General features: G+C 38.5%; 1 protein-coding gene across 4 annotated transcripts in view; it reads right to left on the bottom strand.

Annotated features, from left to right (window-relative positions):
* Nucleotides 1-2,964: 2,964 nt before the first annotated feature.
* The window catches only part of MYO5A (myosin VA), a 173,804-nt gene continuing 151,269 nt past the window's right edge, over nucleotides 2,965-25,499 (bottom strand). For all 4 annotated transcript variants that reach the window (XM_031453033.2, XM_031453036.2, XM_031453037.2 and 1 more), the window contains 8 exons: nucleotides 24,388-24,534; nucleotides 21,928-22,082; nucleotides 19,801-19,890; nucleotides 18,034-18,184; nucleotides 15,850-16,132; nucleotides 14,416-14,590; nucleotides 9,559-9,639; nucleotides 2,965-9,347 (listed from right to left, as the gene is read on the bottom strand). In XM_031453033.2, the coding sequence (XP_031308893.1) occupies nucleotides 9,195-9,347; nucleotides 9,559-9,639; nucleotides 14,416-14,590; nucleotides 15,850-16,132; nucleotides 18,034-18,184; nucleotides 19,801-19,890; nucleotides 21,928-22,082; nucleotides 24,388-24,534 (1,235 nt within the window). In that variant the 3' untranslated portion in view covers nucleotides 2,965-9,194. The remainder of the gene's footprint in view (nucleotides 9,348-9,558; nucleotides 9,640-14,415; nucleotides 14,591-15,849; nucleotides 16,133-18,033; nucleotides 18,185-19,800; nucleotides 19,891-21,927; nucleotides 22,083-24,387; nucleotides 24,535-25,499) is intronic.

The raw sequence follows: 25,499 nt of genomic DNA, 5'->3' as shown, positions 1-25,499 counted from the left end.
TTTGTAGTTTTCAGTGTACATGTCTTGCATTTCTTTTATTAAATTGATTCCTAAGCATATTATTCTTTTTGATGTAATTATGAATGACTTGAATGTTTTCTGAATTTCATTTTCAGATTGTTTATTGCTAGTATACATAGTTGATTTTTGTATATTGATCTTATATCTTACGTCCTTTTCTGGATTCATGTATTAGTTCTAGTAAATTTTTTTATGGATTCCTTAGGATTTTTCAAGTATAAGATTATCATTTGCAAATAAATACATTTTTTACTTCTCTCTTTTCAATCTGGATGCCTTTAACTTGTGTGTATGTGTGTAGGGGTGTATGTCTCATGCACTGGCTAGAATCACCAGCACAATGTCGAATAGAAATGGTAAGAACAAATAGACATCTGCCTTATTCCCAATCTGAAAGGGAAAGCATTTGGTTTTTTGCCATTAACTATAAGTTTAGTCATAAGTTTTTCCATAGATGTCCTTTATCAGGCCGAAGAAGTTCCTCCTATTCATAGTTTGTTACTATGTATTTTTTTAATGATGAATAGGATTTTGTTAAATAATTTTTCTCTGTCTATTGAGATGATCATTAGGAACTTGTTCTCTATTCTGTTAATATGGTGTATTACATTAATTGATTTTTGAATGTTAAACCAACTTTGCATTCCTAGGATAGATCCCACTTTGTCATGGTATGTAATCCTATTTATGTGTTGCTGAATTTAGTTTATAATGTTTTGTTTTTTGCAATTTTTGGGGTAATTTTTTTGCATCTATTTTCAAAAGGAATATTGGTCTGTAGTTTTGTTTTCTCGTGATGTATTTTGTTTGGTATCAAAGTTGGTTGGTATTATTTTTGTCTTTAAATATTTGATAAGAGTTACCAGTAAAGCCATCTGAGCCTGGGCTTTTCTTTATGATAAGATTTTAAATTACTCATTTAACTTTTTTACTTGTACATATATTAAGTTTTATATCTTATTGAGTCAGTTTTCATAATTTGTTATCTTTTTAGGAATTTGTCCATTTCATTTAAGTTGTTTAATTTGTTGGCACAAAGTCACTCATATTATTCTACTATAATTCTTTTCATTTCTGTAGGGTCTTCGTAATGGGGCCAGGACGAGGGTGAGACAAGTGAGGTGCCAAAGGTGCAGAATTTAAGGAGGTGACGCACTCTCAGGTGTTAGCCTTGTTTTTGCCTGACTCTGCCTTTCTAAACTTCGCATCCTAAGTGCCCTGCTTGACTTATCTACTTATCCTGCTCAGAGGTGATGTTCCCTCTTTCATTCCTGAATTTGGTAATTTCTTTTCTTTTTTTGTGTGATCAATCTGGGTAAAAGTTTGTCAGTTTTATTAATTTTTCATCATTTTCATAAATTTTCTCTCTTGTCTTTCTGTTTTCTATTTCACTGATCTCCACTCCCACCTTTAGTATTTCCTTGCTTCTGCTTGCTTTGAATTTAGTTTGCTCTTTTCCCTAGGTTCCTAGGGTATAATCTTAAATTACTGATTTGACATGTCTTTTTTTTTTTTTTAAATAAAGGCATGTAAAGCTATTGATTTCCTTCTGTGACCTGCTTAGGCTACATCCCATGAACTTTGTTGCATTTTTGTTTTCTTTCAGTTCAAAATATTTTGTAATTTCCTTCGTGATTTCTTCTTTGTTATTTAGAAGTGTCATATTTAATTTCCAAATATTTGCAGATTTTGAGAATTTCTCAGTTGATTTCTAATTTGATTCCATTCTCTTGTGGTCAGAGAACATTCTTTATGTGGTTTCAGTACTTTTAAATGCACTTTAAGACTTGTTCCATTGTCTTGCATATGATTTATCCTGAAGAATGATCTGTGCGCACTTGAAAAGAACGTAGGTAAAGTGTTCTATAAATGTCAGTTTAGATCAAGGTGGTTGATATTGTTTTCAAGTCTTCTATATTCTTGCTGATTCTCTACCTAGTTCTGCTACTAACTGAGAATAGAATATTGACAGTTTGGGGAGAGGAGGATGATGGGAGCAGCTCCAGGCAAGAATGTCAGAATCCCAGTTGTTGCTGTTGTTTTTTAATTGAAGTACAGTTGATTTACAATATTGTGTTAGTTTCAGGTATACAGCAAAGTGATTCAGTTATATAAACTTTTTCAGATTATTTTCCATTATACTTTGTTACAAGATATTGACTATATTTCCCTGTGCTATATAGTAAATCCTTGTTCTTATCTATTTTATGTGTGGTAGTTTGTATCTGTTAAACCCAAACTCCTAATTTATCCCTCCCCCAATCCCTTCCCTCTTTGGTAAACAGAGGTTTTTTCCCTATGTCTGTGAGTCTGTTTCTGTTTTTGTGTATAGATTCATTTGTATTATTTTTTTGATTCCACATTCTTTTTCTTAGTTAGCCTAGCTAGAGGCTTATCAAGTTTATTGATCTTTTCAAAGAACCAGCTTTTGGTTTCCTCTATTAAGTTCCTGTCCTCAATTTCATTGATTTCTGCTCTAATATTTATTTCTTTTCTTTTGCTTACTTCACATTTAATTGTCTCTTCCCTTTTTAGTTTCTTAGATGACTGATTTTAAGCCATTCTTTTTTCTCCCTATTGTATGCATTTAGTGCTATAAATTTCCCTGTAAGTACTGCTTTCATTGCATCCCACAAATTTTGATAAGTTGCACTTTCATTTATATTTAGTTCAAAATATTTTACAATTTCTCTAGAGATTTCTTCTTCAACCCATGCATTAATTAAAAGTGTGTTGTTTAATCTCCAAGTATTTTGGGATTTTCCAGCTATTTTTCTATCATTGATTTCTAGTTCTACTATTTTAATTCTATTGTCATCTGAGAGCATACATTATATGATTTCTATTTTTAAAAAAATTTTTAAAGTTGTGTTTTATAGCTCAAAACACGATCTGTGTTGGTGTATATGCTGTGGGTTTATTTATAAGACACTAACAAAAATCCTTTATAGCCATATCTTTATTTGAACAGTTTTCTGTAATAGCTAGGAGAATACAGAATTAATGATGCACATTTACTAAGTACAACATTAGACAACTACAAATTTAGAGCGTAAATGTCAATCTGATATTGTTTTGGTTTTCATCTTAGCACTAGGGGATATCTATTGAAAATCCATGTTTCAAAGGCTTTTGTTGAATTATTAACTTACTTTTAAAAATTCCATGTGAGATATGCTGGGGTGGGTTCAGTTCAAAACTAGTGTTTGTTGATAATGCTTTTCACTTCTCAAGACTTTTTCTTCCTTTCTAATAGATGAATATTTTACCTAAGGACTTCTCAAAGATTAACTATATCATGTTTTTCTATGTAGGTCAAAGCAGAATTCCTTTTCCAGATCCAACAAGGAAAAATATTTGAAAAACTGTAATGTTCAATATCATGGTAGTTAAAAGGCATATCCATTTCACAGTAAATTAACAATTAAAGTTAGTAAGTAAAATACAATACACTATATGTCATAAGCTCATTTCTGTGCAACATTGTTAGAGCAATTTAAATTTTCCAAGGACACAAGAAAGGTAACATTACTCTAGGCTTCCACAAAAATACATAACTAGGAATCATAAATTATAACACATGTATCCACATTTAAAGGAAAAACTCACCATTTGTTGGAAAAAATTAAATGGCTCAAGTGATGTAAAGAGCCTGAAATGTAAGCTAAAACTTTAAAAAATATAGTAACAATAAGATATTTGAAACTACTGACTCTGAAAAATGCTTGCAAGTGAACTGACCTACTAAGCATTGAATTATACACACCAGTTTCAATGCAAAAAACATTTTTCTTTCAAGTACTTCAAGCAACAATACAGTACTAACAATCTGTTAGTCATTTTCAGGCATTTTATGAATCTAATAACACCCATTAAATTGAGCTCATGAACATTTCAGCTGGACCAAATTATAAAATAAAAGAATGTATAAAATGCATTTTGGCAGCTATTTTACATAGTGCTTTTAAGTTCCTGATCTATTGAGAAAACTACCGTAGCTTCAGGTTGATTTAATTTAGGGTAATACAGTGGATTAGACTTTCTAGCACTCTTTCTTGATTTTACTCCATCTTTTATGTAGCAAAAGGTTCTTAAAAAAATTTTTTTTAACTAATGTCCGTGAAAGGTTTTACAGTTGTACCCTTTAGCTTCACAAAGAAAAGGTCGGCGGAAAGCAAGCCATTTAAGTATTACCAAGAATCTAACTTATCCTGCATTTTCCCACATGTTCATTTGCTTATTTGTGACAGAGCCCCCAAACTCAAGAACACTCTCTAAGCCCACATTTCACTGGCTCTGAGATTGTTGCTGCCTCAGAGTTCTCTCTCTTACCTGTTTGGAAATAAGGGAAAAGAAAGGAAGGAGAAGTAACAGGAAGGGCCGGGGCGGCTGCTGGGGTCACGGGGAAAGGGAATAAAGGAAGAAAGGAGGCTGCACCCACCCAAACCCTCACAACACCTTGAGAAACTGGGCAAGATAGCCTTTCCAGGCAGGACATCCCCTTCACAGAGGAGAAGTTCCAGAGAACTTAAGGCAGCACTAGGAGGAAAGGGAGCAGGGGTTAAGGCGGCCCCCACAGCGCAGCCTGAGAAGAAATCACAAAGCACTTATCTACACACAGAGCCCCTCTGCGCACGGGCACACAGCACATCTGGCTCCAAAGGCAGCACCAGCAGCATGCACACACGGTCATGTTCACACACACTGACTGACTGGCATGCGCCTGCCCGCCAGGGACGACGGCCCTCAGAGGGGACCCAGGGGCTCGGCCCGCGGCTGCAGCTTCCCTGCAGGCTGCCCAGCCCACCTGGGGGCTCTGACGGGGACTCTGAGGGCTGCGTGTTGAGAGTGACCTTCTTTTTAACTCTTGGGAGGCTTTCAGGCTTCCTGTCAGGCTGGGACTGCGTGCTGTTGCTTAATGACCAAAACCCAGAGTATTGCACCCTCCGGGGCGGTGGGGGGTGGGGAGCGGCCGTCAAACCTAGTTACAGCAGGTAACTACCACAGAAAGGAAACCACTAGGCGCCCCATCTCGTTAGCTCCAAGAACTCGGTGCTCGGCACTTAGAGCTTCCACCTGCCAGTTGCCAACTCTGATAAGGAAACAGAGCATCTCTTGCTGAGTCAGGGCACCGCATGGGTACCAGGAAGCAGAGAATGGTACCCATGACTTTTTAAAGTCTCCTGTCCCCATGTGCCTTCGCTGCCACTGCTGCATGTGGTACAACTGCACAGCTGGAGGGCCGAGTGACCTTAGGCAAGGCGCTGACCTCTCTCTCTCTCAAGTTATCATCAGCAAAGAATGGCAGTAGCTCCCCTTCTTACCTTCTGGGGCTGCTGTGAGGACACATTGGGTCACACAGAGAAAGCACATTGAAGTAAAGCAGAGCCTGACACACGGTACTGTTTCTACACTACCTTTCACCAGAACTGAAGGGCCACACATGAAGTTTTGCTTTCTGTTTTATTCCAAATAGTTGAACTTACGCAGAGAGTCCTTGATTATGCCTCTGGGGAACTCCACATACTGCAGTGTGTGTGTGTGTGTGTGTGTGTGTGTGTGTGTGTGTGTGTGTGTGTGTGTGTGTGTGTGTGTGTGTGTGTGTGTGTGTGTGTGTGTGTGTGTGTGTGTGTGTGTGTGTGTGTGTGTGTGTGTGTGTGTGTGTGTGTGTGTGTCAGAGAGAGCCTGTGAGGACATCGCAGGGTGGTGGCAGGTGCCCCTTTACCTAGAGTTACCAGGAAACCAATTTCTCACAACAATCACTATACTGAAATTCTAATAGAATAAAATATTTTCATAGCCCCTGCCATTGTTATTAAAAGACTTGATCTGTATTATACATTACTCACCCAGAAAGAGGCAACTCTCAATTATCCATTGTAATGAAGCAAATAAAAAAAGCAAATGATGCAAACTGACCCCAGTCCCCACATCTCCTATCAGTTGGCTTTGGAATATATATTTATATGCAATATATATATGCAGTTGATGAAAGTGTCAGGTACATGGGGAATTTTTAAAACTTCGAAAGGAATCATGAAGCTATACTTCATGGATTTTACCCCACATTCACCTTCCTCGTTCATTATAGTTACTCTCAGGCAGAGCAATGCCTTAACCTAAGAAAAGCTACAAGAAGGAAAACTTCTAATTTTTCAGCTTCGCTTTCCAAGGTGTGAGCTGAATCTCTGTAAGGTGAGTGGGGAGGAGACTGCTGAGAAGGGGCTATTGAGACAATGAACCGTTGTTTTTTCAAGATCTTTCTTTGAATTCCTATTGGGTGTCAAAGAGGAATTATGAAAAAGCAAATCAGTGATAATGCTAAAGGCTGTACTGTGGAGAAGTAAGAGTGACAAGAACCTGTGCAAAGATTGGCCTGGCAGGCCAACAGGGCAGCTGAGGACTAACTCCATCCACTGCCTTCAATGCAGTCAGAGCAGGTGAGTAGACAGGTGATGGGATACATGGTTTGCTTGAGGGAAGGGGAAGAGTGAACAGATAAATGGGTGGTGGATGGACTGGAGGGCTGGTGGAGATGTGTTTGAAGCTGGGTGAGAAAGTGTGGATGGACAGATGGAAGGGTGAGCAGTCCTCCAAGTGGCCAAAAGATACCCACAGTCAGCAGTATATCTTGCATTCGCAAGAAAGTAGTACACAGAGTGACTTTCCAGGACTTGGGGTTCCCTGGTTGTAAGGTATTTTTGTTATGACCAAAGATCTTCGGGCCACTAAGAGAAATTAATTCAGATCCCCACCTGGGGTTCTGGGTGGGCCTTGGGGAAGCTGGGGTGAGCCCTGAAATACCACAAAAAATAATCTTTTGTGTGGCCATCCCCGAGACAGCAGACTCTGGCCCAGGAGTGGAACAGAGGCTCCAGCACTTTGCAGCAGAAAGATGGGTGACAGGAGGGAGAGAAAGACCCAGACGAGACACACTTCAGGACACGAGCTGTCTGGGGGAAAGATAAGGGGGCTGCAATGGCAGCGGAAGCTGAAGTGTGACCTTGAAGACCCGCCAAGACTCAGAGTGTGCAAGAACATGCTGCCGAGGGCCGAGCTGGGAGAGGGCCTGGGAGGATTTCTAGGGCTGAGGGGCAGCGCCTGCAAGCACGGTGGCATTTTTGGGGCTTCTCTCCCACCCAAGTCCCATCTAAGCTCTTAGACTCTGATGCATTCAGTACTAACCAAATGTTTTCAACAGTTCATTGTTCACTGAAAACCACATGGACAACCAGGGAAAACTGAGAGAATCTGATGGAATTAGTAGTGGTTTTGGTTGTTTTACAAATGAATAAATGTATCTGACCTGAATAGAGCAGTTCACGATTCAGTAAAAATTACCTAAACTAATTAACTTTCTAAAAGCATGTAAGGAAATGTACATTTAAGAAATATTATAGCTACACAAACCTGTGATTTTACATTTTACTAATCTGTCAGAATTAACAGGCACCAAACACCAGTCTTTCCACCAGGGGATAACCTGACTGAGTAACTGCAGCTCGTTTCTCTACGGTCCAAGTATTGAGGGGAGAGAACTTTAGATGTGGAAGGGACCTTAAGAAATAGCTAACACTCCTTATATAAATGAGGAATCTGAGGCCCAAATAAGTTAACAGACAGTATTTATCTTTTAATAACAATCTTTATCACTGATTTGAAAATGTTCTACTTCCATTAATAATATTGCATGTATTTTAATAAGATGTCATTTTTGTAGATCAACTAACAGTTAAGTTATATAAATCTATGATTGTAATTCAGAACCAGAGTTTCTAATGAAAGCTAAGAATTTGCTTTAGCACAACCTGAAACACTTATTGAATAAGATTTGTAGGAAAAATGGAGAATGTGTTTAACTGGGATTTCAGGATGAAAACTTACAGAATCTGGGTCTTAATAAACCAAATCCTCTGTAAAATTCAGCAATCTTCTTATATTTTTGTATAGGTCTTACAGTATTTCTAATATGATGCTCTTTAAAGTATCTAGTGGTACTGAGGACATTTATAGAAGTTATAAAGCCTAAAAAAAACTGAATCATAATTACTTACGATATACTTTCTTTTGCATAATTTATAAAATAAGACCTAAATCATGAAAACTCTGATAATCCTCTCTAGATAGTGACTGAGATTAATTCTTAATAAATTAAGAAGAAAGAAACCCTGTCAAGGTTGAAGATATACACTGCAGGAATCAGATCTGGTAACTAAAAATCAGTCATGTCACAGAACACAGAACCCTGATGTGATACCCACCAGGGAAAATTAATGAGCACATCAATGTAACACATTCCGAATAAATGACATCAGCAATAGCCACCCTGCATAATCCTAGCCCTAAATGTCAACTTCTGTCATGTTACCTCGTGACTGCCCAGTGTCTGCCACTCGTGCAGGTGGATCTGTAGATATGTGCACATAATCCAGTTAAAACTGTGATCTGATTGAACTGTAAACAGAGTTGATAAAAGAGAAGCTTATCATTGTAGTGTCTAATATGAATACCACTTACATTTTAAAGAACGTAGTATGTAGCAGCAATTTGAAATGCTCAGTAAACTACGGTATAGACAGACTTCCATGCGCTATAGCAAACCAACATTCTCTTAATATCTCTACATCATAGTGACACATAGAAGGGAGCTACTGGACCATTTACTTTACATATTGCCAGTTTATTTCTTTGTTCCTCTTTGACAGTATCAACATAACTGATTCCTAAAATGACACGGTATGTACTCAATGGTAATTTTTCCTTTCAGTTCTTCTGGTTAGTGCACGGGAGGTTCCTTGTTGGTGCCTTCCTAACAACAGCTCATATTTGGAATTTATGTGGTTTTTTTTTATATCATTCAGATGCCGTGGTAAGTATTTAAAATAAATGCTGTCAGCTGAAGACACATTTTTTTCCTTCCTTCTGTCATTCAACTGCGGATACCTAACTGACCAAGGATGAGTGTTGTTATAAAGGTAACACAACACGAAGGAGCCTATCTTCCTTTCCACGGTGATGGAAAGTATTCCAGGGAGATTTCCAGTCAATAACCCCTTGTTTGGGAGATGATCAGTACTATCTCTTTAAAAATGTGTTTTCAGTAGCTCACTTGAAATAACGGGTTCTTATTTCAGGCAAGAAATGCATTGTCAATGTTTGCCGTGATATCATTTTCAGACCCGTGATATGAATCCCAGGCCCAGGCTGGCTGGAATCTGGATGGTTTCTAGCGCGAGGGAGGATGGGTTAAAAGGAAAGGTGACAGGAAAGATGTGTTTAGCATCCATGAGCAGCTGAGGGGAGTCTTTCCTGTCTCGTAAACGCATCTGAGAAGATTAAAAAAGAAAAACAAAAAAAAGCATCAATTTTATGAATCTATAAAGTTTTTTTTTTTTGCCAAAATTCTACCAAAGAATTACCAACTAATGAAAATGTTTACATTTGTTTTAAAATCACTTCATTTTTCCAATAAGGTGTTATCAAAAAAGTTAATACTCTATAAAAACAAGATAAAATTATATGCCCGGGGGACCTTACCTGTATAGTACGAATAAATGATACAGAGACTCTTTCTTCAAATTCATTAACTGGAGTATACAAATTCAACACTTTGACAATCTGTGAGAAATAACATGATGAAAGTTTTTAGCATATTATCAAATATATGCTGGGTACTATAATCTGGAAAACTAAAAGGATCTCCGCATACAGTTCTACTCAGGGCTTGGTTAGGGCAAGAGAGGAGAGGGAGCTGGTCTGAAGGCCATTTACCTTTATTATTCAAATTTTTACAATAAGAATGTATTTAATGTAATATACATTTTAAGAAGCAGTATAAATTTGAAAAAGCATGAAAAGTGACAGTACCCCCACTCCTACCCTCTCAAAGTGGCAATAGCTGAGTATTCAGCTAGTCACTTTCTATACATATTCTGTGTATGATCTATGTAAGATTTCTATGTTTTGAGATAAGTGATGAACATTAAAAAATCCAAGAGTCAGCACAGAACTAACTGGGCAAAAGGAAAGTGGGCATGTTTATGCATATGCCTTGTATTCCATGCAAATTAAAAAAAAGGTGGGGTAGCAAACATATCAGTAAGATATATAATACCTATATCAGTAAGACTTTATCAAAATAGACTTTAAAACAAAGACTGTAACAAGAGACAAAAAAGACATTACATAATGACAAAGGGATCAACTCAGCAAGAAGATATAACAATTATAAATACATATACACTCAACATAGGATCACATGAATACATAAAGCAAATATTAACAGACATAAAGGCAGAAACTGACAGTAACACAATAAAAGTAGGAGACTTTAACACCCTATTTACACTAATGGGCAGATCATCCAAACAGAAAACCAATAAGGAAACACTGGCCTTAAATGACACATTAGATCAAATGGTGGAATACACACACATATACATACACTACACACACACACACACACATATATATAAAACATTCCATTCAAATTCAGCAGAATATATATTATTTTCAAATGCACATGGGAAATTCTCCAGGATAGGTCACATGTTATGCCACAAAGCAAGTCTCAATAAATTTAAGAAGACTGAAATCATATCAAGCACCTTTTCCAGTCACAATGCTGTAAGACTAGAAGTAAACTATAAGAAAAAAAACTTGAAAAAACACAAACATGTGGAGGCTAAAAAATATGCCACTGAACAACCAATGAGTCAAATCAAAGAAAGATTTAAAAAATACCCAAAGACAAATAAAAATGGAAACACATTGATCAAGATCTATGGAATACAGCAAAAGCAGTTCTAAGAGGGAAGTTTGTAGCAATACAAGCCTACTTTGGAAAACAAGAAAAATTTCAAATAAACAATTAAACCTTTTACCTAAAGGAACCAGAGAAAGAACAAACAAAATCCAATGTTACTAGGAGGGAAAAAAAAAGATCAGAGTGGAAATAAATGAAATAGAGACTACAAAAAAAAAAAAAAAAAAAAAAAAAAAACCAAAACAAAACCCAAAACCTGAAACAAGTCAATGAAAGTAAGAGATGATCCTTTGAAAAGATAAACAAAATTGATGAACTATTAGTGAGACTCAAGACAAAAAGAGAAAGGGCCTAAATAAACAAAATCAGAAATGAAAGAGATGTTACAACTGACACTACACAAAAAAAACATGAGATTACTATGAATAATTATATACCAACAAAATGGACAACCAGGAAGAAATGGACAAATTCCTAGAACTGTACAATCTGTCAAGACTGAATCAGGAAGAAATAGAAAATAGGAGCAGACCAATTACCAGTAATTAAATTAAATCAGTAATCAAAAAACTACCAACAAACAAAAATTTAGGATTAGATGGCTTCACAGATTATTTCTACCAAACGTAAGAGTTAACACCTAAATCTATCTCCTCAATCTGTTCCAAAAGAATTGAAGAGGAAGGAACACTTCCAAACTCATTCAACAAGCCCAGCATCTTCCTGATACCAAAACCAGACAAAGTCACCACAAAAAAGAGTACAGGCCAACATCACTGATGAACATAGTTGCAGAAATCCTCAACAAAATATCTGCAAACTGAATTCAATTGTACATTAAAAGGATCACACACCATAATCACGAGAGATTTATCCCAGGGATCCAAGTATGTTTAACCATTCACAAATCAATCAGTATGATACACCACATTAACAAAGTGAAGAATAAAAATCATATGATCATCTCAATAGATGTAGAAAAGTTTTTGAGAAAATTCAATATCCATTTATGATAAAAACTCTCAACAAAATGCGTACAGAGGGAATATACCTCAACATAGTAAAGGCCTTATATGACAAACCCACAGACAACATCATAATCAACAATGAAAAGCTGAAAGCATTTCCTCTAAGATTAGAAACAAGACAAGGATGCCCACTCTTGCCACTTTTATTCAAAATGATATTGAAAATATTAGCCGCAGAGATTAGACAAGAAAAAAAAAGTGAGAAGAATCCAAATCAAAAAGAAAGAAGTAAAACTCACTGTCTGCAGATGACACAATACTATACACAGAAATCCTTAAGATGCCACCAAAAGACTATTAGAACTAATAAAGGAATTCAGCAAAGTTGCAGGATAAAAAATTAATATACAGACCACTGGTGTATTTCTATACATTAATAATAAACTATCAGAGAAATTACGAACATAATCCCATTTACAACTGTGTCAAAAAGAATAAAATACCTAGAAATAACTCTAACCAAAGAAGTGAAAGACCTGTATTTGGAAGAGACACTGATCAAAGAAACTGAAGATGATACAAACAAGATGAAAGATATATCAGGCTCATAAATTGGAAGAATTAATATGGTTAAAATAAACATACTACCCAAGGCAATTACCATATTCAATGCAATCTCTATCAGAATACCAAAGGCATTCTTCACAGAACAAAACAAATAATTCTAAAATTTGTATGGAAACCCAAAAGACACTCATTAGCCAAAGCAATTTTGAGAAAGAAGTATGAAGTTAGAGGTATCATACGCCCTGATTTCAAACTATAGTACAAAGCTACAGTAATCAAAACAGTATGGTACTTGCACAAAACCTGACACATAGATCAATGGAATAGAAAAGACAGCCCAGAAAAAAAAGACTCTTTCATGGTCAATTAATCTACAATAATGAGGCAAGAATATACAACATGGAAAAGACAGTCTCTTCAACAAATGGTATTGCAAAAACTGGACAGCTACATGCAAAAGAACCAAACTATTTTCTCACACCACTTAGAAAAATAAACTCAAAATGGATTAAAGACTTAAATGTAAGACCTTAATCTCTTAAAAGAAAACACAGGCAGTACATTCTTGACATTGGTCTTAGCAATATTTTTTTGGATCTATCTCCTCAGGCAAGGGAAGCAAAAGCAAAAATAAACAAATAGAACCACATCAAACTAAAAAGCTTTTGCCCAGTGAAAGAAATTATCAACAAAATGAAATGGAACAACATATTTGCAAGCGATATATCTAATAAGGGGTCAATATCTAAAATATACAAAGAACTCTTACAACTCAAATCATAAAAACAAATGACTTGATTAAAAAATGGGCGGAGGACCTGAAAAGACATTTTTCCAAAGAAGACATACAGATGGCCAACAGGCACATTTTTCATGGCTCAGCATCACTAACGACCAGAAAAATCCAAGTCAAAACCATAATGAGGTATCACTTCATACTGGTCAGAATGGCTATCATCAAAAAGACAACAAACAGTAAGTGTTGGTGAAGATTTGGTGAAAAGGGAGCCCCTCGTATACTGTTAGTGGGATTGTAAATTGGCGCAACCAGTATGGAAAACAAAAACACTAATTTGAAAAGATATATGCACCCTTCTGTTCATTAAAGCATTATTTACAAAAGGCCCAGATATGGAAGCAATCTAAGTGTCTACTGATAGATAAATGGATAAAGAAGATTGGTACGTGTGTGTGTGCATGCGTGCATGTGCGCACATGCACACACAGAGGAATATTACTTAGCCACAAAAAGGAATGAAATCCTGCCATTTGCAACATGAATGGGCCTTGCAGACAATATGCTAAGTGAAATGTCATACAAAGATAAATACTGCAATATCTCACTTATGTGTGGAATCCAAAAAACAAAACAAAGAAAGAAACAAAAAAAAATGACAACAGACTCACAGATACAGAGAACAAATGGGTGGTTGCTAGAGGGGAGGGGCATGAAGTGTGTGAAGCAGGTGAAGGGGATTAGGAGGTACAAACTTCAGTTATAAAATAAATGAAGCATGGGCATATGTCTACAACATAAGGAATACAGTTAATAATACTGTAATAACTGTATGGGGACAGATGGTTGCTAGACTTACTGTGGTTATCATTTCACAATGTACTCAAATGTCAAATCACTGTGCAATATACCCAAAATTAACATCATATTATACATCAACTATATTTCAATTTTTTTTTAAAGAATTATCTTTCTTAAAGTAGAAAAGTCTAAAGAATCATTCAATTCTCAACTAATACGGAAAATTCTCTTATGGAGTACAAGCTCCACAGAATGCATAGAATGTACACCCTGTGAAACAGGGTCTGTTTTGTAGTGGTTTTATCTTAGTGTCTGGAACATTACACAGGATGCTGGAAAGCATGGATAACTATTTAATGAATGTTAACTGTGGATGACTGTGAACTAATACTGAAATCTACTTTCTGGTAAAATCTTTCTTCAAGATCTGTAGTGTATCTCTGACACGCATGAAGTCAGCTCAGAGACAAGGGCAATAGCTAGATGCCTTCTTTAGTTCCCTAAAAATCACCTGTGATGAATGTTAAGTCATTCCAGAAGAGGGAAAGGTGCTTTACCTGGGCAGTAGTTAGAGCATTGCACATGGAACAAATGGCTTCTGCATCATCATCTGTTTTCTTTTTCACTTGCAAAAGCTGAGCAGCCTGAATGAGAGGTTCCAGGGTTTCCTTAGCTCCACTGTTCATCAGATTCTTGTCACGCAGCCACTCTTCTAGCTGACTGACATTGTACCTATGCCAAAAAGAAGGGGGGTGAGTGCAAATTTACTGAATGTCATCAAACTCCAAGCTCCTGGACTGAATAGCAAGATTCTCACAAAGACCCTGCGCTCTGGCCTTCTTTGGGGAAGAGCCTGGGTGATGGAGGCAGGGGCCTGAAGAACCTTAGGGATGAGAGGCAAGAAGGGCATGTGAGGGCCGTGGGAAGAGACCAAGACCCCAAATATGGAGAGAGACACAGAAACTACACAGATGCTAAGGTTTCAAAAGGTGGTCAAGCAAGTGACAGTTGTTCTCAAACAAGAGTGAGGTAAATGGACCCACAGTCAGGACATAGTAATCAGGCAAAGGGGTGATTCACAGGTATAAACAGAACTTGCAGAGAAATAAATTCTACGGCCTGAGTGGGAGGCATTATCCTCTTAACACTATCTACAATGGATGTGAGTCAGAATGGAAAATTTGAAGAGAATGCCAAGGTTTTCTGAGACTGAGTAACTACAGGCTTTTGTAGGAGAGATACTTTTTCCCTCTTGGTGATTTTTCTAGCTGTTTTAAAATAAATTATTTCCAAAGAAAATTCTATCATGCTAGTAAGGTTATGCTGAGGAGTAGCTGGACAAAAAATTGAGCACATCTTTTCTTAAAATAGAGAGGGGCATATTTCAAGCATTAGTAAAAGATCTAGTGGACGTGTTCTTATGGCCATAGGTGCAAAAAGATATTCTGTCAAAATAAATTTATTACGTGCAATCAAACATTAGAAATCTTCATTATAGTTCCGGGGGGAGGGTATAGCTCAAGTAGTAGAGTGCATGCTTTGCATGCACGAGGTCCTGGGTTCAATCCCCAGTACCTCCTCTAAAAATAAATAAATAAATTAAACAAATTACCTCCCACCCCCCCAAAAAAAGAAAAAAAAACTTCATTACAGTTTGATATTTTGTTATTGTACAATTAAAACACACACAAAAGGAGAGAAGCAGCTATGTCATCTTTATGTGATTTTCACCATCTCTACTCCCTCAAATGAGTTAGCTTCACTTGGAGCTGGGTTCCTAACAAGCAGCAAGTTGAAAGGCACAGCCAGGAGCAATCACAAATCACAGCCAGTCAAGAGGAAGTGGCTCCATATCTGGTCCTCTTCCCTTGCTGCTCGGCCAGGGGTGGCAGCCCTTAGGTGCACTGACCCCACACAAGCCATGGACTCTCCACGCCTGGCGGGCAGTTGGCCAGCATAAAGAGGCCAAGCAGGTGTTGGTGTTCACTCACCTGATCTGCATGCCTTTACTCCAGGAGCACATGTCCTTCCGCAGGAGCAGGTTGTTCAGGGTGATGGCCCCCACGATGTAGAACATCTGCTTGACCACCTGCTTGATCAGCTCGGGGTCCATGCCATGCTGACACATGACCGAGTGGAAGGAGTTGAGCTGCCGCAGGATGGAGTCCAGTGTGTAGGTGCCCTCGTCAGCAATGCTAGAGGTTCGCTTTCTTAGTCCTGTGGGCTTCACCCCAGACACGCCCTGAATGGTTTCATGCTCCAGCATGCCAGACACTGCAGGAGAAGTTCAACTGTCAGAAAAGATTTGGAAGGAAATGCACACACGCACACGTGCACACACACACACACAGATACACACACAGACAGACTCAGACACACACACACATTCAACTTTAGGAAAATGATTTGAGCATCAAAATAGAGGGAAAAGGAATTTCAAATAAAAGGGTTCCTAGATTTTAAACTTTAACAAAAGAATAATTCTTAAATGCAAAAATTTACCGTCGAATTGGCAAATCTTAATGGCCTATTTTCTAAAATATGAAGCAGCAGTCTTGTAATAGCACACATGTGTGGTATCTAGGAAGGGCTTTTGAGAGAGAGGCACGGAGCAGTCAGGGAGAAGATAAGCATTCTCCAGTAATGTCTGAGCCCCAGAGGCAAACAAATTAGGTAGCAAGAAAGGCAGGAGAACATGAGGTGCTCTTGGAGAAAACTGGGGAGAGGGCTGTGGGGCTGGAGAGCTGGGCCCTTCCTTGCCCTGAGCTTCCCAGAACAGCAGGGAGACCTCGGGCTGCCCTTATTCTCCCAGGACTTGGACCCCGCATCTGGGGCACGCTGCTCCCTCCACTGTGCTCTCCTAGCATCTGGCTTATGCCTCCCAAAGGACGGTTCTGGAATGCCTACCCCATGGACTGGGAGCCCCCTGAGAGCAGGGGCCATTCTCGATTCACTGTTACATGTCCTAGAGCTAAAGACAACTTCCACAGACCCTCACACTGACTCAAAACATTTGTCACCATAAAATCGCTGGGAGGTGGGGCTAGTGGTTTAAAGTGTGACACCTAAAGGTAAATTTCTCATTTAGCCAATAAAACCAGGCAAAAGTAGGAAAGAATTGGCTGAAGCTGACCTTCTCTGCATCTGTGCTACCTCTTGCATTTTAGCTGACCTAGGTTGCTTTAAATTCATGACCTTTCAGGGGACAACTGAAGAAATCATTGCCATCTCCCATGGCTTCCGCAACCTTCTAAGTTTCTAGTTGGTTAACTGTGGGCCTGCAGTGTAAATGGAATACCAGGAGCCCACAGAGGTGAAATGAAATGTGGAAAACACATGGATGAGGAAGAAAGGGTAGCTGGGAGTAGCCTTAAGAGGCTGTTGATACTTTGCCTGAAGATAACATAGTTTGGTAATTTAAAATTAAAAAAAAAAATTCAATGCATTCAAAATTAACAGCCGGCAATATGCACATGCCTCCTAATTCCTATTTCACACCTGCTACACATTCCAAAGGAATATAGGTAGCATGATACAAAAATACACAAGCAGACTGAGTGCACACATATAAAGAAAGGAACATGGAATGACACATGTAGAAACACACCCACACACACACCCTCAGTTGTTCATCCAATGAGAAACTGCTACTTAAAACCACACTGCCTTTAACAACTCCACAGGGGCCATGAGATGCACACCTCAGCATGGAGCATCTGAGACCTGTTCTTGTTGCCATGGTACCTTCCCAGCCCTGTTACTGTACCCTATCAGGCAAAGTGCAAACCCTTTCCAGCCTCCTTAGTTTTAGATGAGTCCCCAGGAAGCTCCGTGTAGTAGTGCTCTGGACCAAAGTTTAACGTGATTTTGAGAACTGGACGAGGTATGAGGTCTACTGCTGGGTACAAAGTATAACCCCATCTTAAGGGAGAGACGTTACACGCTAGGGAGGAAAACTAGACATTGCCATCTCTATCATGTGGAGGCAGTGATTTTGATGGAGCCCACTTACTCATGGCTGGGATTCTGGGATTCCTCAGCTAATTTTGGGACTGAGTCCTACTGCCTTATGTTCTCCATATGAACACATGCTCTGAAACACATGCCACTGGTGGTCATCTACTGGTGGGCATTGAGATGGACAGACCCCGACGTCAGCAATGCCCTGGCCTTACCGATCATTGGCTGAAGGATGTTCTCTAACACCCGCACGAGCTGCTGGTAGATCTGAATGGCCAAGTCACTTAGCACCTGCCGGTACTCAGCCAGGTCAAAATTGGTGAGGCAGTGTTCATTCTGGCGAGACGTGTTGTGTTTCATAAAGCCCTGGAGCCACAATGCAGAGTTAATGATACACACGAAATAAAATGTCTCCTACTTTGAGCAGCATCCACATGCTCTTTTTTCCTTTCTCCAAAGAGCTTCCATCCATGCTACACATAAGTGCCAGGATAATCATTCTCAAATTCTGTGTATGTGTTTCCATCATGTCCTCCCTTCTGCTTCTCAATAGCATTTGAATAATATCTAAACTTGGCAGTCTAGCATTTAAGCCTTTTCACTCGCAGTGTCAACAAAACAAGATGGGGGAACTTAATTTGAAAAAAAATTAAAGAGTGTTTTCACCTATAAAGAAACAGCTGGTTCACTGCCAAACACTAAATTATCTAAAGTACTAATCTCTTAACTTCAGTTTACTATATATAGTCCATTTATAAATACTGCACCTGAAAGGCACACATAATCTTCTTAAAACAAAACTGATCAATTTCTACAGAGACTGGTGAATAAATAAAAAATTTCCCTGTATTATATTTCATGGTATCCACACATGATTCTCGGTTCAAGCTTAGAATGGAATCTTTTGGCAGTACTTGTTAAAATGGAAAGTCAGCTGTCTAAGCAGGTACTCTGGTCAGGGACTGCCCGACAAGAACAATTACCTACTTGATGGATTCTGCCCACAGTCAAGCATCTGCCTCCCTGCAACCTACTTAACAACATGGTCTAGAAGTGTGACTGACAGGACAGTTAACAGGCCCTCCGGGGGATTCTGGTCTGTCAGTCCCACCTGCTCAGGGACCATGTCTTGCTCACATTTGTATTTCCCATCATCTGCCAGACAGTCCTCTGCTCCTAGTCTCCAGGTGCTCAGAAAGTGCTACTGCTCAGCTTCTCTGCCTGCCCTCCCGGCAAAGGATGGGGGGGGGGCACGGAGAGCAGTGGTCAGGGGCACAGGCTCTCAGAGGTGGGTAGACCCAGAATCCCAGGTCAGCTCCTTACGGCTGAGAGGACTTGGGCAAAGGGATGAACCTAATTGAGCTTCAGTTTCCTCACCTGTAAAGCTGGGTTATAACTCCTACCTTATAGAGATGTTATAAGTATTAAATAACATAATGTGTAGCAAATGCTGTCTGATATATATGAAGCAGTCCTTAATAAATAGTAAGTCCTAATAAATTACATAGTTTTGAAAGCAACTGATGAACACACCAACTGATGAGCTCATCACTGCATGCAAAAGCAAAACAGATTTTTGGACCAATCTAAAGAGACATGCCTTCATCACCTTTAATGTATTATGGCAAGCCAAAATTGACTAATTTCTTTAAATAGCTCAATATTCCTATATTAGTCCTTGAAAAGCCCGCTTTCACATCTTTAAAAAAAGTTTCAGTGCTGGTAACTATTCACTGATCAGTGCTCATTTTATTTCTGCTATGCTTTCTCATCATAAAAACTCCTGGAGGGAAGAAACTACGTCATTCCCCACGTCACTGTTTTGTAAATAATACACATCAAACAAAGCTATGAACTTCCAAGTCACCTCTGAATTCAGGTTTCTAAATTAACAAATGGTTAAACATTTTCTGCTTTAAGGCTCTTCCTTAAAAGGTCAGGGAAAGTACAGCATGATGGTTTTATAGTCAAGGTTTTCTCACCTCTTCTCCGCTGTACTGCTTCAAACAGTGCAAAAATCGGCATGTGTTAGAGAGCCAGAAGGAGACAGTTTCAAAATCATCACCTCTTTTCTGAAAGAGAGAATAAGCCTAAATTAGCTCTTTCTTTAGAGAAATAACAGCCTGAAAAAAACTGAACAGATACCAGAAGGCCCATTTCCTTCACTTACCATTAACAACAATTATAAAAATAAGAGTCTCATGCTCTACCGACTGAGCTAGCCGGGCGCCGACAATTATAAAAATAAATCACATTGCAGCTGTAAAGCCTTACATCACTGCTAAAGAATTTCAACCACTGGGTTCACTGGTTGGTTGTTACTTTGCTTAGCATCCGTTTTCTTGCCGTTAGAAAATGATGCCCATTCATTCAGATATTAGCTTAGCAGTCCCTTTAAGCAGAAGACAATTCACTAAGCCACAGTTTACCTAAACTCACTTCAGAGGGGAGGGTTACTGAAGGGAATCAGAAAGGACTAAAAGCACAAAAGGGAATCACAAATATTTGTGAAGCACTGAAACCCAGATTAGGTTAAAAATCTTCTCGATGATAAGACACAATTCTGAGCAGCAAATGAGAAACGGGGTGGAGGAAGTCCTGTGCAGAGCAGTGGAGAGCTTGCTCTTCTTCAGGACTGGGCCACATGTCAAACAACCTCTGCTAAATCAAAACAGGGATGCAAGATAAACACACTTCAGTTCAAAACAGGGATGTGAAACAAATGTACACCCACTTTAAATGGTATCAAAAGGGTGTTATGTTCTAGAACTTACTCCTTTTTAATCTTTAAACAATTTGGTACAATTATTAGTCAAGTTAGATAAATGCCTTCTTGTAATTAAAATGAGAAGGAAAAAACTTCATGATCTGGTTTTGTGGCCTTTTGTAGTTGACTTAAGGAGCAGTAAAACTCGTAGTCTATCTAAATGTAATACAGCATCAATACACCAAGAATTAAATGAGTTACATTCAGAAGACATTCATCAATTTTTGAATGTTAAATCTTCAGAAATTCCCCCACTTTAGTAATTGTAGAATGTGACTACACAGAATATCTGTGCAATAGGGACTGAGAACCAGCATTTTTCAAAAGTTATAACCAAGGGCTAGGGGGGTGGGTGTGTTTAATGGGTACAGAGTTTCAGCTGGGGAAGGTAAAAAAGCTGTGGAGATGGATGGTGGTGATGGCTGCACACCAATATGAATGCACTTAATGCCGAAACTGTGCACCGAAAAACGGTTAAATAGTAAATTTTTAGTTGTGTATGTTTTATCACAATTTAAAAAAATTGTTCACAAAAGACATCCTAGATTTGAGAGAATCCACGAGGCATGTTAACTGTTCACTCATCCGCATCCTAAAAGCTCTCGTTAAGTTAGGTAATCAGACAGCAAAGTACCCGGAGCACATTCTCTTAGCTCCTCACAGAAACAGCTGAGTTAAAACTAAGACTAATGTTCCTTGTTTCTCTAGAGTTGAGAGGACGATTATGCAATGTGACTCAGTGATTACTGGGTTATGTAGGGCTTTCTGTTCTGTTATATAATTTTGCTGCCTTTTCCAAGTCCTTTCTCTCTGCTGAGCTTCCATGTGTTGCTCTCACATGGAACCAGGCACTTTAGGTAACAAAACAAATTATGGGGTGAGTTGGAGAATAATGAGAAGAAAAGCTGGAAGAGAAATTTTAATGTCTTATCAGACCTCTTTTTATATGAATGAGCTATGTAGTACTGAACTTATTTAACACCTATTTTAACTAGAGCATCATATTCCCTGTATACATGAACTTCACTAAGTATTTTTAATTTAGTTCTAAGTAAGACCTCAAAGCAGACTATTTCTATAAAGCAACTTAATTTATTCCACAATTAAATGCAGATATATTAAATTAATTTTGATTACTGTTCAACTTGAGCCCTGTTTTGAAAAAAGGCACACAGACACGTTCCAAGAACGCCCGTTTCCTACAATGGCAGTTACCAGTTACGACTGGAAAGTGGCTGTAACTGGCAACTAAGTGCTCAAGTGTAAGGAAGGAAAAGTACCCCTGTGCAGACTCTGTCATCATTAATGTGCATTATGAGATTACTGTTGAACATGAACTGACCTTTAATACTTTTTTGATGCTGTTAATTGTTGATGTTAGCAACGACCTTACTTTCTGATCATCATTCAGGTAGTCAGCGTGTCGAACGCACATAAACAGGATATACGCTGGTAACCCTGGAATCAAATTGACTGCTACCCCACGTGGCTTCAATTCTAAAAGAAAGAGGAAAAATAGTCTTATATAACATAGAAAGTCTTCATAAGGAATACTTTTTGAGATATAAAAGCACAGTTGTCATGTAAGAGTTCAATCATTTAGGGTATATAGGTCATATTAAAAAAAGCTTATTTTAATAGCTCATTAAGTGGAGAAATTCTTGAAGCTATGCAGGGATATATGAATCTTAGTTGTCTATAAAATGACAACTCCCAAATTTCTATCTCCTGCCCTGACTTCTTCGAATTCCAGTCTCCTGTATCAACTGCCTTTGACACCCCTGCCCATCCCCAAACAATCTCTTTTTTTTTTCCAGTGTAGAGCACATTTTTCAGTTATACATGAACATATATATATTCATTGTTACATTTTTTTCTCTGTGAGCTACCATAAGATCTTGTATATATTTCCCTGTGCTATACAGTATAATCTTATTTATCTATTCTACAATTTTGAAATCCCAGTCTATCCCTTCCCACCCTCTGCTCCCTTGGCAACACAAGTTTGTCCCAAACAAACTCTTGATTCCCTAGGAGCCTGCTCTCCCAGGGGTTGTCCCATCTCAGTAAATGGCAGTTCCTGTCTTCTAGTTTCTCAGGTTATAAACCTTATCATCATCCTTGATGTCTTTCCTTTTCTCATATCACACATCTAATCCATCAACAAATCCTGTAGGCTCTCCCCATAAAACATATCCAGAATCCAACCACTTCTCTACCAGCTACCCTACTCTAGGCTACCATCGTCTTCTGGACCATAGTGAGAGCTTCCAAACTGGTCTCCCTAATTCATCCCTTGCTCCCCAATAGTTTTCCACACAACAACTGGGTTCAGAATTGTCATAGAATATAAGAAAATGCAGGTCAGATCATGTCACTCTTGTTCTGAAAATCTAAGTAGCTTCTGAATTCACTCACTTATAAAATCCAAAATTCTCACCACAGCTGTGTGATCTGGCCCTGTTCCCCTTCCCAGCTCACCGTGCTCCAGTTAAATGGGTGTCCTCACTGCTGGCTGAACACCAGGCATGCTCGCACCCCAAGCCTATGCACTTTCTGTCTGGAATGTTCTTTCCTTAGATATCAGCAAGACTTGCTTCGTTACTTCTTTTGGTCTCTGTCCAAAGGCCACCTTATCAGAAAGGCCCAGCCTAATAACTTTATATGAACTAGAACACCTGCCTTCAGTGTTGACCCTTTTCATCCCACTATTTGTTTATCTGGTTTTCTCTACCCACCCTCCTCCACTGGAATATAAACTCTATGAGAATAGAGACTTTACTTTGTTCATTACTCAGTACCTAGAAAGTGCTTAGTACATAGTAGGAGGAAACACTAAATGTTTCTTGAATTGATAAATCTTCGTTTTAACTCTATGCTTAAAAACCAGTAGCTCCTTAACATTTTTGCTAAATGAAGATCACATTGAAACTTAAGCACCTCTGCACCTATATATAGTACACAGTTGAATGCCATGAACCCTGGGAACATTAAATCAGGGATAACTGCTGATCACATTGCTGTCACTCTGGCACCTGGGGGAGGAATGTTATGCAAAGGCTGAAAGGAGAGATTTGCAACGTTTCCAGTTCACAACTTACGGGCTGCATGCACTCCTGGACTACTTCCCACTCTCCCCTAAAATGTCTTGTAGAGCAAGTGGGCTCACATCTAAACTTAAAGGCCTTATGCTGCTCTGAAATACTTCTTCTATTCTTATTTCCTTTGTCAGGTCCTCTCCTTCCATTGCTGGGATCTCTTCCTTAATTCTTTTGTTTCTTCCCTATCACTAAACTGTTGTTCCTGACATACTTAGTCACTTACTTTCTAGGGAAGTAAGGAATTAATAGAAATTCAGGAACTTAAATGGCCAGAGTAGTGATGTTCAACTGTGGCTACACTTCAGAATCCCAACCGATTAAAACACACACACATGCACACATACACACACACACACACACACACACACACACAGGGACATGGCCAGGCTCCTTCTGCTAGACATTCTGATGTAGTCAGTCTGCAGTGGGGAACACACACCAATACTTTTCAAAAGCTTCCCAGGTTATTCTAACAGGTAACCAGAGCTGAAAAGGCCTGGCTTCAGGGGAGCCTAAGAGGTGTCCCTGCTGTTTGACTGATGAGCATGATGTGGTCAGGAAGCTACTGCAGCACTATGGGCACAGTATGTGATGACAACTAAAGAAACCCGTGTTGAATATTTAATAAATGAGTGACTAAGCTTTCCCACCACCGACACATGTACCAGAAAGACCTTTTATCTCACGCAGAAAATACTTGCCCAGAATCAGGTTCTTAACAAGTTTTTGCTCATCTTCCTTCTTGTATTCCAGCATTCCTTGGAAATCCTTTTCTTTCCTGGGAATGTTGACTGGACGGATGGGTTCATCGATGATCTGTCCTGGAGATATGTTCTCCATCTGGCCCACTTCATGAGAAACAGAAAGAAGAAAAATGTTTTCCAGGTAGAAAAGATAAGAGGGTTCCATGTTCCTATAATTTTAAGTGAACTATGTAAAAAAAGAAACTTGCTGTATTTGCCACTTAATTATTCCTTAAGTTTTTTTTTTTTTTTTTGGTAAAATTGGGTGGATAGATGGCAAGTTTATATGGTAATGTCACTCTGACAACTACTACTACTATCAACATCAAAGAAACTTATTTGATTCAAAAGCATTTTTTTTTGTAATAAGGTTTACTTTGTAATAAGATTAAATGTCCCCAAAGTGGTTTAGATTCTTAGTTAATTAATGAATATCAATCATAAATGTCTAAATATATTTAGATTTTAATTCACAGAAGGAAAAAAACAATATTCTATAAAGAGGCAGCCAGAGTATAAAAGATTCTCCTTTACTTTTAGCTCTACGAATCTAGTCATCAAAGAAAAAGAACATTTACTTTACACGTATCACAGCAATCAGTTCAAACCACATCAAGACAGCTGGGAGAAGAGTGTCTCTTCACACTAGGGGATGTGAAAGGTACTACTTTTCACAAAGGCTCCATAAAGCAAAGAATCAACTTTCTCCTGTCACTCCTCATTCCCAAAGAAATCATGGACAGAAAAAACAACCTCCCTTTAATAAGTTTCCTAAATATTATTCAGCTTTTGGTTTGTTCGTTTTTAGTAAAGTGCTAAAAGTCCTACCACAAGCTTGCAACCATAAAAGTACAACCACTGGTTAACCACCTTTCAAGTATTTAACGATGCAGCTGTTAGAGAAGGACTAAGCTAAGGGTTAAAAAAGGCCTCCAATTTCATCTCAAAATTGAGAACTGAATGGGAACTGCAAAGGAAGGCAAAGGAATACATGAATTATGACGGTGTTTGTGGAGACATATGCTAGTAAGCAGATTTTTAATTCTTTTATCTGCAGGAAGTTGGGGAGG

The sequence above is a fragment of the Camelus dromedarius genome, chromosome 5 (assembly GCF_036321535.1).
Source record: "Camelus dromedarius isolate mCamDro1 chromosome 5, mCamDro1.pat, whole genome shotgun sequence".
In the NCBI taxonomy this organism is placed as follows: domain Eukaryota; kingdom Metazoa; phylum Chordata; class Mammalia; order Artiodactyla; family Camelidae; genus Camelus; species Camelus dromedarius.
This window is presented reverse-complemented; position numbering and strand designations above follow the sequence as displayed.